This window comes from Cyprinus carpio, chromosome B11 (assembly GCF_018340385.1).
Source record: "Cyprinus carpio isolate SPL01 chromosome B11, ASM1834038v1, whole genome shotgun sequence".
Taxonomy (NCBI): domain Eukaryota; kingdom Metazoa; phylum Chordata; class Actinopteri; order Cypriniformes; family Cyprinidae; genus Cyprinus; species Cyprinus carpio.
The window spans coordinates 10,078,545-10,098,017 of record NC_056607.1 but is presented as its reverse complement, the minus strand read 5'-3'; the positions used below and the strand labels follow the sequence as shown (position 1 = coordinate 10,098,017).

General features: G+C 35.0%; 2 protein-coding genes and 1 pseudogene across 2 annotated transcripts in view; all 3 read right to left on the bottom strand.

Moving 5' to 3' along the window:
* Nucleotides 1-530, bottom strand: part of itpr1b (inositol 1,4,5-trisphosphate receptor, type 1b) — a 127,454-nt gene extending 126,924 nt beyond the window's left edge. The window contains exon 1 of the mRNA XM_042733861.1: nt 408-530. The gene's annotated coding sequence lies outside the window, so the exon portion shown is untranslated. The remainder of the gene's footprint in view (nt 1-407) is intronic.
* A 6,518-nt stretch (nt 531-7,048) lies between these two features.
* Nucleotides 7,049-12,093, bottom strand: LOC109078334 (annotated as a pseudogene).
* Nucleotides 12,094-15,274: 3,181 nt separating this feature from the next.
* On the bottom strand, nt 15,275-17,182 carry brk1 (BRICK1 subunit of SCAR/WAVE actin nucleating complex). Its single transcript, XM_019093637.2, has 3 exons — nt 17,026-17,182; nt 16,113-16,195; nt 15,275-16,018 (listed from the first exon to the last, which is right to left on the bottom strand). The coding sequence occupies exons 1-3, from the start codon at nt 17,141-17,143 to the stop codon at nt 15,992-15,994; spliced, it is 228 nt and encodes a 75-aa protein (XP_018949182.1). The 5' UTR covers nt 17,144-17,182; the 3' UTR covers nt 15,275-15,991.
* Between the last annotated feature and the right edge of the window lie 2,291 nt (nt 17,183-19,473).

Genomic DNA, 19,473 nt, shown 5'->3' with positions numbered 1-19,473 from the left:
TGTATTTTTGTTGAAATAAATGCAGCCTTGGTGCACAAGGTACTTATTTTCAAAATCTTACCAACCCCAAACCTTTGAACGGTAGTTTAAGATCTGATTTCTAAAAGCTATGGCCGATTACACAACACTCTTTTTCAGAGCAGCATCCCAAAAAAAATGCCTTCCTTCTTCCCCAGAACAGCTATCACTCACATAAAGGTAGATCACCAAACAACCTAATGTGCGCTCACACCCTGAGAATGAGGTCTATGCCCGACACACAGACAGACACGATAGAGGCTCTTTGTGCTTGTCATTCATTGTGTGCTGTATTCTGAACAGCAGGATGAGTAAGAGGGGCCATGAGTGTGGGTGGACTCTGGTCACTATTATCATACAAAGTTGTGCGTCTTGCACTGGGCTCTCACCTTATTCTCCACCTGTGTGCGTTTGTGTGGAGTGGAAGAGAGCATCGAGTAAGCCTTTGAGATGGAAATATCTGCAGCTACAGCTGCTCAAACCAAAAGTGGCCATACATCCGTCCCTTTGATCTGCTGATGGATGCAACAGTTAACCCACGAAAAAACAACAATCATCTGTGGAGAAACACTGCAGACAACTAGAAGATGTGACAAATGCCATTATAGAACAGTTGTTAGTGTTTGGACCACAAATAGAATTGGAGAAATTATAAGTGATGTGTTTAAATTAATAGTTTGCCCCAAAATTGAAAATTGCTGAATATTTACTCACCCACTACTAGCCATCCAAAGTGACTTTAGAGATTTGGAATAATTCAGCATTGCATCACTTTCTCACCAATAGATCCTCTGCAGTGAATGGGTGCCATCAGAATGAGTCCAAACAAATGATAAAAACATCACAATAATCCATCAGAATCCATTTTGTTCTGTGTCAACAAAATTGAGGGGTGAGTAAATTGAGTGCTGACTGCAAGGCAGAAATAAAATTAACCAACCAGTGAGGATCAAACAGCCATTGCTTGTCAAGCTTGATTAAATTAAAGGGATAGTTCACCAAAAAATGTAAATTCTGTCATTAATTCCAAACCCGTAAGACGTAAGATAAAGGTAGTAAGGACATTGTTAAAATAGTCCACCACTGATGTCACATGGTCTATTTTAACGATGTCCTTACTATCTTTCTGGGCCTTGAACGTGGTAGTTGCATTGCTGTCTATGGAGGGTCAGAAAGCTTTTGGATTTCATCAAAAATATCTTAATTTGTGTTCTAAAGATGAACAAAGGTCTTACAGCTTTGGAACGACACGTTTTTTTTTTTTTTTTTTTTTTTTCATATTTTTATTCAGCAAGGACAGTAAATACCTTTATAATGTTACAAAACAAAAAAGTTAAATAAAGATTCTTTTAAAAAAAAAAAATGTATCTCAACAAAGCCATAATGAAAAACATTTCAGCATTAATAATAGAACGAAATGCTTCTTGAGCATCAAATCAGCATATTAGAATAATTTCAAAAAGATCATGTGACACTGAAGACTAAAGTAATGATGCTGAAAATTCAGCTTTGCATCACAGGAATAAATTACAATTAAAATGTAAAAAAAATAAAAAATGCAAAAAAAATAAAATAAAAATTGTTAATTTACTACTGACCTGAATAAGATATTTCACATAAATTATGTTTACATATAGTCCACAATAGAAAATAATAGTTAAAATTTTAAAAATGTTTACATCCTCTTGATTCTTAATACTGTGTTGTTATGTGAATGATCCACAGCTGGGGTTTTTTGTTGTTGCTGTCGTTTAGTGATAGTTGTTCATGAGTCCCTTGTTTGTCCTGAACAGTTAAACTGCCTGCTGTTCTTCAGAAAAATCCTTCAGGTCCCGCAAATTCTTTGGTTTTCCAGCATTTTTTTGTATTTGAACCCTTTCCAGCAATGACTGTATTATTTTGAGATCCCTCTTTTCGCACTGAGGACAACTGAGGGACTCATATGCAACTATTACAGAAGGTTCAAATGTTCAATGATGCTCCAGAAGGAAAAAACATGCATTAAGAGCCGATATGATATGATATTTTTGCAGATTCTGAAAGGTGGACCTCAACTGTATATTCAAATAGAAATCAGTTGTTTTAAACTGTAATAATATTTCACAACATTTTTTATTTATTTTTTATTTGTATTTGTGATCAAATAAATGCATCCTGGGTGAGCATAAGAGTCATCTTTTTTAAAAACATATTCAAAATCTTATTTAACCCCATACTGTTAAACACTAGTGTAAGTGTAACAGCAGGTGGACTGTGACATGGTTACGTCTGAAACCAAAAATCTCTATTTTGTGTTCTCTGATAAGAACCACCTCTAAACTGATAATAATTTAAGACAGTTGCACCCACCCTACAGGACAAAGTTCTTCCTCACTAAAAATAAAATACAATTATACTGTGATAATGGCTCTGGTTTTCTCAGAGGAAATGGTCTTATTAAGCGAGCTACAGCATTACTCTAACTGGGTCTTGTAGCTTATTGCTCTATGAGTCAGAATTGTCATTAATAAACCATTATTTAGTTTAGAATCATACATTTTACACATGCATATTCCATAGTTTATCAGTTCACATGCTAAAAAAAGCATAAACACATGCTCCAAGAGATGTGCATCATAATCTAAAATCTGCACAGTCTAGTACGTGGTAACTATGGAAATGAATCATTTGTACTCATCTGAGATATGATATCTTAGGATGCAGCACAGACAGACTCTTCAGAGAGATCCAATGGAAGGCTTTTGAAATTAAAAAGGCATCACTGTTAATAAATTCGCTCAATTTCCCCTCATCAAAACAGGCCGGTGATCTTGCTGTGAGCTGTTACACAATACAAACCGCTGAGTTTAACGTCACTTTCTTTCTCCATTCCAGATGACAGGACCTCCAGCGGTCTGTGTTGAGGAATAAGGGCCGATTAGCATGTTTGAGCTTCGAAAGCTTCATTAAGTCACTATTAAGCACTGTGCAATTTGACTGTCACTAATGGCAGCGTGGAGGACAGGCGTGACGGATGAGAGGAAACTAGGCTCAGTGTGTTTCTGCAAAGGAAGAATAAGAGAATGTTAAACAGAGGAGGACAAGCAAAGACACAAGAGACTGGTTAGCTTTTAACACAAAAATATGGGCACTTGATGATTGGAATGTGTTGCATGATCTTACCTCAGGATACAAAACCCATTACAATAACATAATGCATGTAAGAATAAAATTTTTAACAATGAAGGGATGACTTTTTAAATAAAGACCTTATATATCTAAAGGGATTTCCAGCAGGTCATCTCTATGGTGTATATGTTATGTATATGGCTTATACTATCGTTATCTGGGCCACTGGAATATTTTTTTTTCTCATGTTGCAGTGAAATTCTCCTGACAATGTTCTATATAAAACTATAAGGCACTTCACTGAACACCAGCAGCGTGGACTTTAACCGACTCTTGAAGGACACACTTGTTTAATAAAACACTGCCCTACTTTCTCCTGAGGATCTCAAGCCAGAGAAAATAAGGCCAGTCAACAAATACAAATGCATCTTTTTTGGGATCACAAGTTTACTACCCGTTTTTTTCTGTTTGTTTTGTTTTGTTTGTTACCCATTCCATACCACATTTTATAAATGTACGTATATGTAAGCATTTTTTAATTATCAAAACTTTACAAATTTTTGTTACTCAATCAATATTAATCATCATTATTATTTATTATTATTACATTCATTACTTATTACATTAATTTTTTATTATTTATTAAATATATTATTTTATGTACATTTGATATATTTTTATTAAATATATTATTTATATACTAAAATAATTATTGTATTTTAAACATTATCAGTATTGCTCATTGATTAATATACTGATAGCTGATATACTGATAGCTGTTGAGGTTATTAAATTATTTAAAATCATCAACTCTTTAAAATTATCACTTTATTTTAATATAATAATAATACATGTATATAATACAAGGTAATATTAAGCAAATAATAATGATAATAATAAAAAACTGATTTTCTCAGTACATTTCTTATTTAAATATATTAATATCTAAATTTTAATACTGATAAATATTTTTTATCAAAATTAATTATTGTATTTTCAAACATTAGGAGTGCTGCTTCACGTTAATTGATTAATAATCAAATGACAACTAATGATTATTAATGTTATTAAATTATCTTATAAATTATAAATCTATAAATATAAATAAACAAATTAAAAACTTTTTTAGTTTCTTTTTTTTTCTTTTTTGGTCCATATTTCCCTCCAAAATTCTTTATTTAAAGATATTAATAATTTAACTTTCATCTGACAAACAGGAGAGACAAGCACAGTACACAATGTCAGAGGTGTCAGGAAGCGTCCCTCTCAACGGTGCAGAGGTTGCCATCAGTGCTGCTCAATTTCTCTCTGACGGAGGAGAAAATGTGACCTCACCATGAAAAGACACCAATGAGACCTTGACATGCCCTCCTTAGTTAGTCAAACCCTAAGTGTTCAAGAGGCTCAAGAAGCAGAGCTTACACTTGCTAACTGAGCAGAGAATTACTGATTTCACTTTTCAACAATCGTTGCTAAACACTCCAGCCTACACACGCCGTCCAGTCGATATCACACATCCCGTTACCATAGAGACCTGGGAATGTGCTCACTCACCAAACCCAGTGACTCATGAGACAAAAACAGGATTCGGAGAGTTTGCCACAATCCGCACATTATCAGCCCATCCAAGTGCAAGGAAAAACAATCCCTACACACCGAGCAGAAGCACCAGACACTCTGAAGAGGGCATGTCCACTTCAACATTTTTACAAAAGTAGCTGAACAATATGAGCTTAATATTTCAGTCCCCACAATCTTGAACAATGGCTTAAATCCTTGAGAAAACTATTTGCACATTTAGGTCATCATACATCAGAATCAGGGACTTAAATACTACAAAAAAATTGGCAAAATAAATAAATGTCCCAGCGTATTACATCCTAAACATGTGGTATAATAAATTATAATATTTTAGAAAAAAAATATTAATTATATTTTTAAAATAATAATTTACTTTTTTTTAATTAACCTATTGATTAATAATAATATAAAATATTTTATTTTATTTATTATGAATTTGAATTATATATTATATATTAGATAGAATATTATTTAATATTATATTTATATAATATATATATATTTATTAAATTTTTTAATTGTTATTAATAATACAATTTCTTCTTATTTTTATTAATGCATATATTTAGGTCCCTGCCTCTAAAATACTATTTTTTTAATATATTAATTTATAATATCAACACAATTATTCAGTATGATAAATAACAACATTCATGAAAAACATGCACTCAAATATGTCTATTGACTGAGATTTCCAACAGGAAGTTCAGTCCAATGCATGAAACCAAACTTGATGTGTAAAATGTCACTGATAAAGGAAAAATCTATCTGCTCCTACCCAGCATGCCTTGTGCTTTGCTCCGGTTTCTGGTCTCGGTGCTAATTAACCCAGATGTGGATATTAATATTGCGATGGAGATGAAAGTGGGGCTGGAGTGGATATGGGGCAGATGGAGAGGAGAGGGGGCAGATTTCAGGGTGGCGTCAGAGTGAAATGGGTCACTCACACCCGTGTGTGACAGGAGACTAAAAGCTGTTACTATATTAAAACACCCATGGGCCCTTTTTAATTGCTCATTACCCACTTGGATGTGGTGAGAAACCCAGACTGCTCTTAAAGGAGACATTTACACTCAAATGACAAGATGCTGCTGCTGTTGCACGTTTTGGAAGAACCGATAGTTTGTTTAACACTTTATAATAACCTGCAATTTGTTAACACTGCAGCAGTTTGACTCTAGTTTTGAGGTGCTTAGCACAGAATTCAGTCTGATAATAAATAAGGTTTATCGTCTTATTATAAACCCTACACTGGATTCTCAAATATTACTATGTGAACCATGTTTGAACATTTGAAAAAAAATATATATTATATTATATTATATTATATTATATTATATTATATAGATATCAATAAACAATGTGCAGCTTACATAGATGCATATTTATGGTTTTGCTTTCTTCATTAAAATCAATCAATAAATCAATGACAAGATAAACCTGTGAAACAGTAAAAATACCTTCTCATGAAGGAAAACTTATGTATAGTCAATGCATTATCATGAACAGTGTTATTTTAGTATTAAACTATTTACTAATATTTTATATAATTAGGTTTATTAGTTTTTTGTGGTAGTAGTTTTGTTTTGATTGTTATTAATTTATTATCATGCTGGGTAGGAGCAGATAGATTTTTCCTTTATCAGTGACATTTTACACATCAAGTTTGGTTTCATGCATTGGACTGAACTTCCTGTTGGAAATCTCAGTCAATAGACATTTTTGATTTTTTTTAAATACATCTATCTAGCTTTAATTTAGTTTTATTTCAGTTTTAGTTTTAGTCATTTTAGAACTTAATTTTTTTGTATTTCGGTAAGTTGCCATTGTTTCATTTAAAATTTAAATAAACTTTTTTTCATCATGTATTTTATTAAATTTCAATCTGTGTTTTTTTTCAGTTGTTTCATGTTTAGATTAAAAAAGTAATTTTTACAGCATTTATGAATCTAGGTTAATGTTCATAAACATACTCATGTTTGTTCATAATACATTTACTAAAATAAATGTTAATTTGTACCTGAAATGTTAAAATATATATTTTAGAACATAGATTCATAAATTCTATATAAAAAAAAATATTTTCCCCCCCATGTATACATTGTGCTTTTAACTAATCTTAACAAATTAAACCTTATAAAAAATTGTCAAAGAATTTATCATAAAGGTTTATAGCTAAATGTACACCCAAACATGCTGTAATAAAACATAAAATAAATGTTTTGCACACACACACACACACACACACACACACACACACACACACACAAAAACTAAAATTTATTATACCATTTCACGTACTAACAAGAACAAAAAAAAACATAAAACCCCAAAACCCAAAATCAAAAAACATTTTCAAAAAATAAATAATAATAAACAAGTATTTCTGCTGTTTTATGTTAAATCAGTCATGATATTTGTACATAAATTCAATTTTTGAACATTAAATTAATCATTTACCCATATAATTTTAACATTTCTACAAAACATTTCTAATCCCCACTCATTAGGACACATTAAATACTTTATTCAATGATGAACTGACATATCTAATGGTAAAAATGCTGTGCAGCTTGAATCCCCAGTGAAAGACTTTTCTCAGTGGTATTTTATCAGCATCAGGCCCTGTGTGTGTCCCGGTCGGTGCTTTATCCCATTTCAGTGCGTTTGTGTTCCCGTTTTGTCCACCTGCATAATCAAAAGTCAGTTCTTTGTACCTTTCTATATCTCGATTTGCGAACAGAGCGAGTCTAGGCAGCAGTGAGTGCACTCGGATGGACACCATGAGCAGGTTGGGCTGGCAGGAGTGGTTGATGAACCTCCCCACATTGCCTACGATCATGGGGTCCACGAACGTCTGGGTGACCCTGTCCCCTCTGCTGTTCTCCAACACAGCAATGATGTAGTTCATATCTAGGGGAGTCTGGGAGAGCTGGCGGTGACGGGCCTCGTGAGACCCAATTACTTCCCCGGCGTACTCGCATAGGAATCGGCCACAAGGAAGGCGCTCCAGAGCCTCCACCCCCCAACCCCTGTCCTTGGTGCTGAAAACACCCAGACGAACCTCCACTCCCTTTTGAACCACGCGGTTCTGCTAGGACTCACTGCAGGCGCATAAGGCATTGCACTCGAATACAGGCCTGCTGTAGCTGCCGTCCTCTTGCTGTTGGTTCAGACATCCCACGCTGTCAAACGTCTGGCCAAACCTCAGGCAGGGGCAGCTGTTGAGCAGGCAAGACTGGGCACGACACGAGCAGCCCGGGAGGGTCACTGCACTAGGATCAAGGTCACAGCCTGGTCCTTGTACATTATCTGGCACATAATAAAGGATTGATTCTAATTAAAACTTACTGTAAATTGAAAAAAAAAAAAACAGTCTGAATGTACAGACAAACCAAAAATTATTCAGATACCAGATATAATTTTTGATATCTTTTTACTGATGGGTGCAGGACACTAAAAGTTCATTTATGCAAGTGAGGATAGCAAAATAACATATGACATATGTGACCCTGGACCACAAAACCATTCATAAGGGTAAATTTTTTTAAAATTGAGATTTATACATCATCTGAAAGCTAAATAAATAAGTTTTCCATTGATGTATGGTTTGTTAGGACAATATTTGGCCGAGATACAAATATCCGAAAAACTGCAATCTGACACTGTGTCTACACCGGACGTGAGCGGCGTGACAAAATAACTATTGCACTCATTATAATCATTGATGCAGTCTACACGCAACACAACAAATCCCCGTCAGTAAACTGCTGCCACGTTCCATTTATGACGTATTGACACAAATTTCAAATGATTTTCAACTGTCACTTTGTCACGTCCAGTGACTTTAGGTGCGGCGCGACACGACAATTGTCACCTTTAAAGTTTTCCAAATGAAGTTCTTAGCAATGCATATTACTTATCAAAAATTAAGTTTTGATATATTTACAGTAGGAAACTTACTAAATATCTTAATGGAACATCTTTACCTGATATCCTAATGATTTTTGGCATAAAAGAAAAATCAATAATTTTGACCCATACAATGAATTGTTGGCTATTGCTACAAATATACGTGCTACTTATGATAAAAATTTGGTACCAAAATTTATTCAGACACTTTTACCTGACCTTTGTTCTACTTAAAGGGATAGTTCACCCAAAAATCAAAATTATGTCATTAATGACTCACCCTCATGTCGTTCCAAACCCGTGAGACCTCCGTTCATCTTCGGAACACAGTATAAGATATTTTTGATTTAGTCCGAGAGCTTTCTGTCCCTCCATTGAGAATGTATGTACGGTATACTGTCCACGTCCAGAAAGGTAATAAAAACATCTTCAAAGTAGTCCATGTGACATCAGAGGGTCCGTTAGAATTTATTGAAGCATCGAAAATACATTTTGGTCCAAAAATATCAAAAACTACGACTTTATTCAGCATTGTCTTCTCTCCCGGGTCTGTTATGAGCGCGCCGTTCACAGCACATCCGGTTCGCGAACGAATCACTCGATGTAACCGGATCTTCTTGAACCAGTTCACCAAATCGAACTGAATCGTTTGAAACGGTTCGCGTCAACAATAAGCATTAATCCACAAATGACTTAAACTGTTAACTTTTTTAACATGGCTGACACTCCCTCTGAGTTCAAATAAACCAATATCCCGGAGTAATTCATTTACTCAAACAGTACACTGACTGAACCGAGCCAGATAACGAACGAAACATTGACTCGTTCTCGAGTCAAAAACCGTTTCTGTCGGACGCGTGCGATTCGAGAACCGTGGAGCTGATGATACTGCGCATGCGTGAAGCAGACTGACACACAGCGCGTCTGAACCGAACTGGTTCTTTTGGTGATTGATTCTGAACTGATTCTGTGCTAATGTTATGAGCGCGGGTAAACCGAAGGCTTGAATCAAGGGCAATCATCGCCATCGTCATTACGTCGAGTGCAAAATAACTGGTGAACCGTTTTCGGCAACCGGTTTATTGAATCAAACTGTCCGAAAGAACCGGCTCGCGGAGAAGAACAGAACTTCCCATCACTACCGGTGATCCGAAAACCGATGCAACCGGTTCTTGACTCGAGAACGAGTCAATGTTTCGTTCGTTATCTGGCTCGGTTCAGTCAGTGTACTGTTTGAGTAAATGAATTACTCCGGGATATTGGTTTATTTGAACTCAGAGGGAGTGTCAGCCATGTTAAAAAAAGTTAACATCTTAAGTCATTTGTGGATTAATGCTTATTGTTGACGCGAACCGTTTCAAACGATTCAGTTCGATTTGGTGAACTGGTTTCAAGAAGATCCGGTTACATCGAGTGATTCGTTCGCGAACCGGATGTGCTGTGAACGGCGCGCTCATAACAGACCCGGGAGAGAAGTCAATGCTGAATAAAGTCGTAGTTTTTGATATTTTTGGACCAAAATGTATTTTCGATGCTTCAAAAAATTCTAACGGACCCTCTGATGTCACATGGACTACTTTGAAGATGTTTTTATGACCTTTCTGGACGTTGACAGTATACCGTACATACATTCTCAATGGAGGGACAGAAAGCTCTCGGACTAAATCTAAAATATCTTATACTGTGTTCCGAAGATGAACGGAGGTCTCACGGGTTTGGAACGACATGAGGGTGAGTCATTAATGACATAATTTTGATTTTTGGGTGAACTATCCCTTTAAGTGTTTTTCTTTCATTGCTAATGCTACCTTTTTACACCACAGACTGAACAGATTTAAGCATTGCTTCGCAATTGTTTGACCTAAATTGGTATTATCTAATTGTGTACTTATAATTAACAGCTGACACCTATTCAACCCTAATTCTTTACATACCTTTCTATCAAAGTTATCTGACATTATCAAAATGAATTTGTTCTGACACAGTTTAACACTGAGTTCTTATATTTTATTACCATATTCTAAACTATAGTGAATAAACTGATAATGTGAGAAATGTTGAAGGTGTCTGATTAAATTTTGGTTTGACTGTATGTGAAAGTGCTGCCATCTAGTGGTGCTGTGGGTATTCATGCCATGTAAACCTAATTATCATCATTAAAATAAACTTAAGTGATGTTTGAAAACACTGTTAACCTGCAAAATGATGAAAATGGCAATATATTTTACTGACTCTTGATGCTGCCAGATCTGCTGTGTTAGTGCTGTTAGTAGATCTGAAGACGGCATTTGATACAATTGACCACTCTGTTTTGATTTCTCGTTTGGAGCACTGGGTGGGCATTCAGGGTAATGCTCTCAAATGGATTCAATCCTACTTTAACAATAGAAGGTTCTCTGTTGGTGTTGGTGTATTTACTTCAGATGCAGCTCCCCTCAGCATGCGGTGTCCCTCAAGGCTCTATTCTCGCTCCAATCTTGTTCTCTTTGTACATGCTTCCCCTGCGGTCAATTTTTAGGAAACATGGTGTCTTGTTCCATTTTTACGCAGATGATTCCCAAATCTATCTGCCCCTGGAATCTAATAACAAGGGTTTGGATGTTCTACTGGCATCTGATGTTAAGGCCTGGATGTCCCTAAATTGTTTCACCTAAATGAAGGTAAAACTGAGATTATATTGTTTGAATCGTCAGAATTTGCTCGCTCCCCTGGCTTAAATCTTGGCCATTTATCTTCTTCTGTGAAACCAGCAGTGAAGAATTTGGGGGTCTATTTTGATGGTGCTCTTAAATTTGACAAACAGATTAGTACAGTAGTCAAAACCATTTTTTTCCATCTCAGAGTCTTAGCTGAAGTGAAACCATTTCTTTCTTTTAAGGACTCTGAAAGGGTCATTCATGCTTTTATTTCAACGAGGCTCGGTTTGGAATGACATGGGGGTAAGTGATTTTTTTTTTTTTTTACTTTATTAAAAGTATGTCATCTTTTAAGTCAAATTTGAAAAATATATATTTATAAGCTTTTTAAAATTACTAATTAAAACAATAAAATAAGAACAAGTAGAATAAGAATAATAAGTAACCAATCAAATGAAAACAGTATCAACAAAATTAATTTGTACAGAGGTGGAACAGAAGAACACAAAAGTAACATGTAGGTGTATTTTCAGACATTTAATGAGCAATTAAACTTATAAATTTATGTTGAGATTAATGTTTGAATATACAGAGATACATGGAATACGACAAAATGAAAAGTATATTATAAATGTATATAATATGTATATGTTACCTTGTAGCAGCTCCTCAGGAAAAGTGCCAGGTCCCTTAAAAAGGTAGTACTAAAGGTAATGGCTCAAATTCAGAATTTATATGTGTTTTTTAGGTAAAAGAAACCAATCTTTTCACCCTTGAGTTTGAAGCAGGTGGTTCTCTCTCCACGAAAAGTATGTATTGTTAGAGGAGTTGCAGCCATTATTGTTCAGCATATATTTATTTATCCTCTTTTGCACTGTCGTTTCTTAGGTGCATGTCATGACGGATCTTAAGACTGCCAGTCAGTGGTGCATAGAGAACTCGTTCACAGAACGGTTCTTCTGTGCAGAGTCCATCAAGGACGATCTTTTAGAGCCACTGATATCTGTTTTTAAAGTTATGTAGGACATGCATACATTTTTAGAGAATGTGGTGGACAACATGCATCTGCAGATTTTTTGTCGAACACAAAATTGAAAAACATAGTGGTCTATTTTTTTGTTTTATGTAACGATTTTATATTTTAATAGTAATAATAGTACAGTCGTGGCCAAAAGTTTTGAGAATTACATAAATATTAGTTTTCAAAAAGTTTGCTGCTAAACTGCTTTTAGATCTTTGTTTCAGTTGTTTCTGTGATGTACTGAAATATAATTACAAGCACTTCATACGTTTCAAAGGCTTTTTATCGACGATTACATGACATTTATGCAAAAAGTCAGTATTTGCAGTGTTGGCCCTTCTTTTTCAGGACCTCTGCAATTCGACTGGGCATGCTCTCAATCAACTTCTGGGCCAAATCCTGACTGATAGCAACCCATTCTTTCATAATAACTTCTTGGAGTTTGTCAGAATTAGTGGGTTTTTGTTTGTCCACCCGCCTCTTGAGGATTGACCACAAGTTCTCAATGGGATTAAGATCTGGGGAGTTTCCAGGCCATGGACCCAAAATTTCAACATTCTGGTCCCCGAGCCACTTAGTTATCACTTTTGCCTTATGGCACGGTGCTCCATCGTGATGGAAAATGCATTGTTCTTCACCAAACTGTTGTTGGGTTGTTGGAAGAAGTTGCTGTTGGAGGGTGTTTTGGTACCATTCTTTATTCAGGGCTGTGTTTTTGGGCAGAATTGTGAGTGAGCCCACTCCCTTGGATGAGAAGCAACCCCACACATCAATGGTGTCAGGATGCTTTACTGTTGGCATGACACAGGACTGATGGTAGCGCTCACCTTTTCTTCTCCAGACAAGCCTTTTTCCAGATGCCCCAAACAATCGGAAAGGGGCTTCATCTGAGAATATGACTTTGCCCCAGCCCTCAGCAGTCCATTCACTATACATTCTGCAGAAGATCAATCTGTCCCTGATGTTTTTTTTTTGGAGAGAAGTGGCTTCTTTGCTGCCCTTCTTGACACCAGGCCATCCTCCAAAAGTCTTCGCCTCACTGTGCGTGCAGATGCGTTCACACCTGCCTGCTGCCATTCCTGAGCAAGCTCTGCACTGGTGGCACTCCGATCCCGCAGCTGAATCCTCTTTAGGAGACGATCCTGGTGCTTGCTGGACTTTCTTGGACGCCCTGAAGCCTTCTTTACAAGAATTGAACCTCTTTCCTTGAAGTTCTTGATGAACCTATAAATTGTTGATTTAGGTGCAATCTTAGTAGCCACAATATCCTTGCCTGTGAAGCCATTTTTATGCACCGCAATGATGGCTGCACGCGTTTCTTTGCCAGTCACCATGGTTAACAATGGAAGAACAATGATTTCAAGCATCACCCTCCTTTTAACATGTCAAGTCTGCCATTCTAACCCAATCAGCCTGACATAATGATCTCCAGCCTTGTGCTCGTCAACATTCTCACCTGAGTTAACAAGATGATTACTGAAATGATCTCAGCAGGTCCTTTAATGACAGCAATGAAATGCAGTGGAAAGTTTTTTTTTGGGATTAAGTTAATTTTCATGGCAAAGAAGGACTATGCAATTCATCTGATCACTCTTCATAACATTCTGGAGTATATGCAAATTGCTATTATAAAAACTTAAGCAGCAACTTTTCCAATTTCCAATATTTATGCAATTCTCAAAACTTTTGGCCACGACTGTATAGTCAGTAATATTTCATTTATTGTATGTATTAAAATAATTCAGCAACAGCAACTGTGAAGAACTCACACACAATGCCATGTTTTTATGTTTTATTATTTACTAAAGTCAGCAATCACCAACTGCTGTGTGTTGAGTTATTTTATGGTGTGACAGATTTGGAAAGCATATTAACATTGAATGTGACTAGCAGACTTTGACTTGTTAATTGATGATTTAATAATTCATTATGAAATGGTATATAATTTTTTTTTCATTCTGCAAAGAAGGAATATAAACAGGAGCTTGTTAATCAATAGCTTAATAATTCATTATAAAGTTTTACATTATATATATAATTTGTCATTCTTACAATGAAAAAATATATATAGGTGGGTTTTTTTCCGCTTTCAATTTAATTACTATATAATTGTCTTAAGTCAATTATTTTCAGGCCTGAAGAATGTATACAAGGAAAAAAAAGTTTTTAATAATGCATTACCATAAATAAGTAAGGTATTTTGCCAATATGCGGACCGTTTACATAGGTACATATACAAATATTAGTGTGGATGTTCAACAATGTCTTAGAGTTATAATTTTATATAAATTCGAGTCGTGGACTGAACCACCAGTCTTAATGGTACTCTCAACCTTATGAGCGGTATGGTCCCACATATGGGATTCTTATTTCCATGCCCCTGGGAGTATGGTCCCACCAGAGCCATATAGAGAGACGTTTTTAGGATTCAATTTGTTATATAAATCTTTACGTTCATGCGGTTATTTATTAACTGAAAAAAAAAAAAAATGATAAAGATGATACTGTGTAATTGTAACCCAAACTTTAAAAAGGTTTATTCTTTCAGTAACTGTTGGCATGTGTAAGATTAAAACATACCGATTTTAGTTTAATATTTATTTATTATAGGTTATAGAAACCAAGAGTTTCAGTTTTGTGAAGTCTTTCAAAATCAAAGTATCAATACTGATTAAAAAAGGGCTGGGAAAAAAAAACATATCACCTGTCCATTAGTCAATATTTTCTGATTCTCTCTCACACTCTCTCTGTATATATATATATATATGCTTTTGAAAGACTTCACAAAACTGTAACTCTTGGTTTCATAGATAAATTAATTCAGATAATCATGATTTTGTTACAAGATGTCTCATGTCATTTTGTGAATATACACAAATTAATTGCAACTTTTTTTTCAGTCATCTCAATGGCAAAAAAAAAAAAAAAAACAATTTTAACGAACATATTTTGTAAGATAAATACTGACGATAACCCATGATAACCACAAACATGACTGTTTAAATGGTTTAGTTTTTTTTATTTAATGTTTAACATCAAAAACATCTTAACAGACACTAAGACGTAAAATTGTGTAAATACAGAAAAACACTAAACACTTTAAAAACAGTCTGATTGGCACTGTAGTGCTTTCCATCCACCTCTGACTGGCATTTTTCTATGCAGATGTTTGTTGCATGATAAATGTACAGCAGACAGCAATGTATTTCAAACACAAATTTTAGTAATTTAACAAGAGGACAGACTTGTAAAACACAAGAGGGCAAATCAAACCTCAAACAATTATTAGCTATTAATTAAAAAAAAAGGCATAATGTCTGATTAACCATGGTATTTTCAGTCTAATTTTGCATGACCGTTAATATATTGCATGAAGAGTTCAACAGTTGTTTAATAGCAGATCAGAACCAAACGATATACGACACTGGCCTGTTTGCATGAGCAAGCACCACAGAGACAGTAACAGGTTGCCTGACAGATCAAAAAAACAAAGGACCAGATACAGTATAACCTCAGCCATAATCAGGCATGAAATGAGGCAAACACATATCTGCTTATATTACAGACATCATCACAATGGTCCCATACAGAAATCAACTGATCTGCCACAGCCAACCAATAGAAACTTTGTTTGAATAATTAAAGTAAATGAAAAAGACAGGAGGTGAGTGTTCGTAGCCATCATCTTGTCTTTGGCGTCGACCCAGGACGCTGTCTAGGTCAAGGTTTCCCCTTTTGTGACCTTAAAGAGACAAAACAGAAAACAAGTCGGCTTTATTTCAAGCAAATTAAAACAAGAAGGTCCTGTAAAGTCTTGTTATTGACTTAAAGCATACTCTGGCTTCAATGTACTCAATCCTCCTCTCCAAAGCAGTAAGCTTCTCATTCAAAGTGGCTAAACGGGACCTGCAGGACATATCTGAAAAAATAAAAAATAAAAAAATAAAAAAAGGACACATTTCTTATTAGTACACATACAAGAAATGTCACAAATATCATGTAATAATCTTAAAAACATTTTGAAAAAGAATAAGCAAAATAATAATAATAAATAGACAAAAAGTTTTGAAAATAACTATGAATAACAATACTATAAATAATATGATATACTGTCTATATAATAATAAATAACATTTTAAAATAATTATAATTATAAATATTAATAATATATATATATATATATATATATATATATATATATATATATATATATATATTTATAAAATATACACCACAATTGTTATAAATAAATGACCTTTTCGTTAAATTATTGATAGTACAGATATACTGTACTAGCACTGAAACTGGGGCTGGTTTATCAAAACAAACTGCATTAGTCTCTAGTGCACTGTTTGACCAGAAACAAAGATGTGTATATAGCAACTGAAATGTGTATATTTCGGTATACTAGCAAATTAAACAATCATATAATTAAACACTAGTGTATTATTAATCCTCAAAGTGTAAATCTGAAACATGAACGTCAAGACCAGTATTAGGCCAACCCTACGCCCTGCGTGTTTCTCCTGGTCACTGCCTCATAAACTACTACTTCAACATATATATACACTCACTCATTATGTTATAACTTGGTTCTAAACGACATTAAAAAACAAAACAACTGATATATCCCACATATTTTCCACGTTACGCAGTCGAATGACCCACTGCTCTCGATTAGCATGCTAGCTAGGGAAGAAACGGCGTAATAAATTGTGCAAAAATAAACGACAAGCCGCAACTTCTTACCGAAGGAATTGAGGAAATCGGCTATTTTCTTAATGCTGCTGGTGATCACTTCGATATATTCACGGTTCGCCCAGTCTTGATGAATTTCCCTTTGCACGGGATCCTCCTGTCCGGCCATCGTGAGCTAGTTAGCGTTAGCATTAGCCGCTGACCGAGAGGAAGCAGCAGCAGCAGCGCCCCCTGATGGACAAACACAGCGTTCACTGGAGACTACGAGGAGACGAACGGGGGGATGATTTGAAAATAAACACAAATATGCGATTTAAAAAAAGTCTTTAAATAAGTAAAAAAGAGAGTATATACATTATAGAAATTGAAAACAAAAATACATTATATAAACGTTGTTTTTCGACTTGACTGAAATCTCCCGGTAAAATGTTTAATTTTCTATCTCTTGCATTTTGTATTGTTTGATATTCAGAATGCAGCCAGCGCGTACGAACGTAATAAACGGAAAAAAATACACAAACAGAAAAATAATAACATTCTGATGCATATCTGGAGATTCATAACGGATCAACCTTCAATCAAAGTATAATGATTTATATGCCTTTTATCTAGCTAAATTAACATTTTCGACTATTGTTCATTTCTAACTGTGTACTGATGTGTGACCGGTCTTAGCACTGAAATTATTATTATTTCCCGTTCTGGCTTACTTTCATATCAATATTTTTTTAACGTATGAGGCCACAACTTCAATGTGCGAGAATTCCGGTGTCACCCCCGTTCAATTCCAGTTATTTTTAACGGTACAAAACTAAACATTGTGTGGCTTCATATTGCAAACTGCTATTTCTTATAATTTCTTATCACATTGTATTGACGTAATTATAAACACACGGGTTTGTAGCATACTGCACTTTATTCTTCTAGATATTTATAGCAGCTGAATTGAAAGTCCCACACATTCACAGAAAATAGCTTACTTGCGTGTTGCAAATAAGGTGGATAGCCTAGTACCATGTCCAAAAACAGTAATGGTACTACTGTTTTATCATATTAAAGTATTTTGAGCTTTTGAACTGTATTGTACAAAGGTCACTAATAAGAATAAAGTAGTGTGAACTGTGTTTGTTGTGTAACATATTGTGCTTAATTGTTTTAAATCAATAGAGCAATGTCAAGCAAGTTAAGAAACTGTAGACGAAGCCTTGCTGCCGCTTTGGATCAGGCAGCAGAAGAAGTTCCTAATTTATCATCGTTGTCTCCAAACAACTGCAGCCTGATTAGAATATCACAGGATGACCCGTATGTATCTGACCGCTGCACATAGAGGCCAGATTGCATGTGTTTTTTGTGCGTATACTGTTTTATCAGTGAGAAATGTGCTGCAGTTGGCCTAATTATCATGCCTGTCACCAATAACGAAGGCATTTTCTATACTGTAAATAGGAATGAAGACTTTCAGTGCCACACACGGTCTGCAAATCTGCAAGATCTTCATGGGCTCCTCGGTCAGTTTTATCATCATCCAAATCATTTCAGGCATGAGACTTGCCAGTTTTGAACTAATTCCCTCTCTTTTCAGATGTGCAGACCTTGGAGGATCTTGTGGCAAAGCTGGAGTTTGAAAATGAGCTGAACCGCGTCTACAGTAGATTCCTGCAGAGTAATGGAAAGAACACAGAAAATGTGAATAGCGATGTGGAAGAGGAAAGTACAGGCCGCTGGGTTCACGATAGTAAGGAGGAATATTCCTTCTTGCTAGACATGATTCTTGAGATTGAGCGGGACAGTGACTTCACTGCTGACTGTGATGTCAGTGCTTTGGAGCGGGACTTACAGTTATCACCATAGTTTCGGTGCCCTCAACGATTTATATGTTACACTTCTTTACAGTTTGAAGGAAACAGGGTTATTTTCAAAAGAAAAGATGAGCTACTAAAAATGTTTGGCTACTTGGAACGTTGTACAGATGTATGTTTGTATAGCAGAGTTTATAGCAATACAATTTATGCATGTCATTCTTAATTACTACTTGTGTAAATTAATTAATTTCTGCACTAGCAATCAATATGAGTAATCACTCCATTGATTCTAAAGGACATATGGTCCATATATATATATATATATATATATATATATATATATATATATATATATATATATATATATATATATATATATATATATATATATATATATATAAGTATTTTAATTAATTTGTTCAAATTACAGTGGAAAAAACTACATAGTCTGACTGGCACTGAATAAAATACACTGTAAAAAAATTATCGTGATTTTAACGGTAAATGACAGTAGAAATGCCACAGTAAAAACCTGTTAAATGATTAACAGTATTTCCTTACAATATACAGTGAATAACTGTAATAGATCTAACCTTTGTTTTCGAGAGAATAGCCTCAGAATCAACAATCATACCCTACACCCTCGTTCACTTGTCTCTGCATTAGTTCACTATATAGTCCACTAGACCGAGTGATT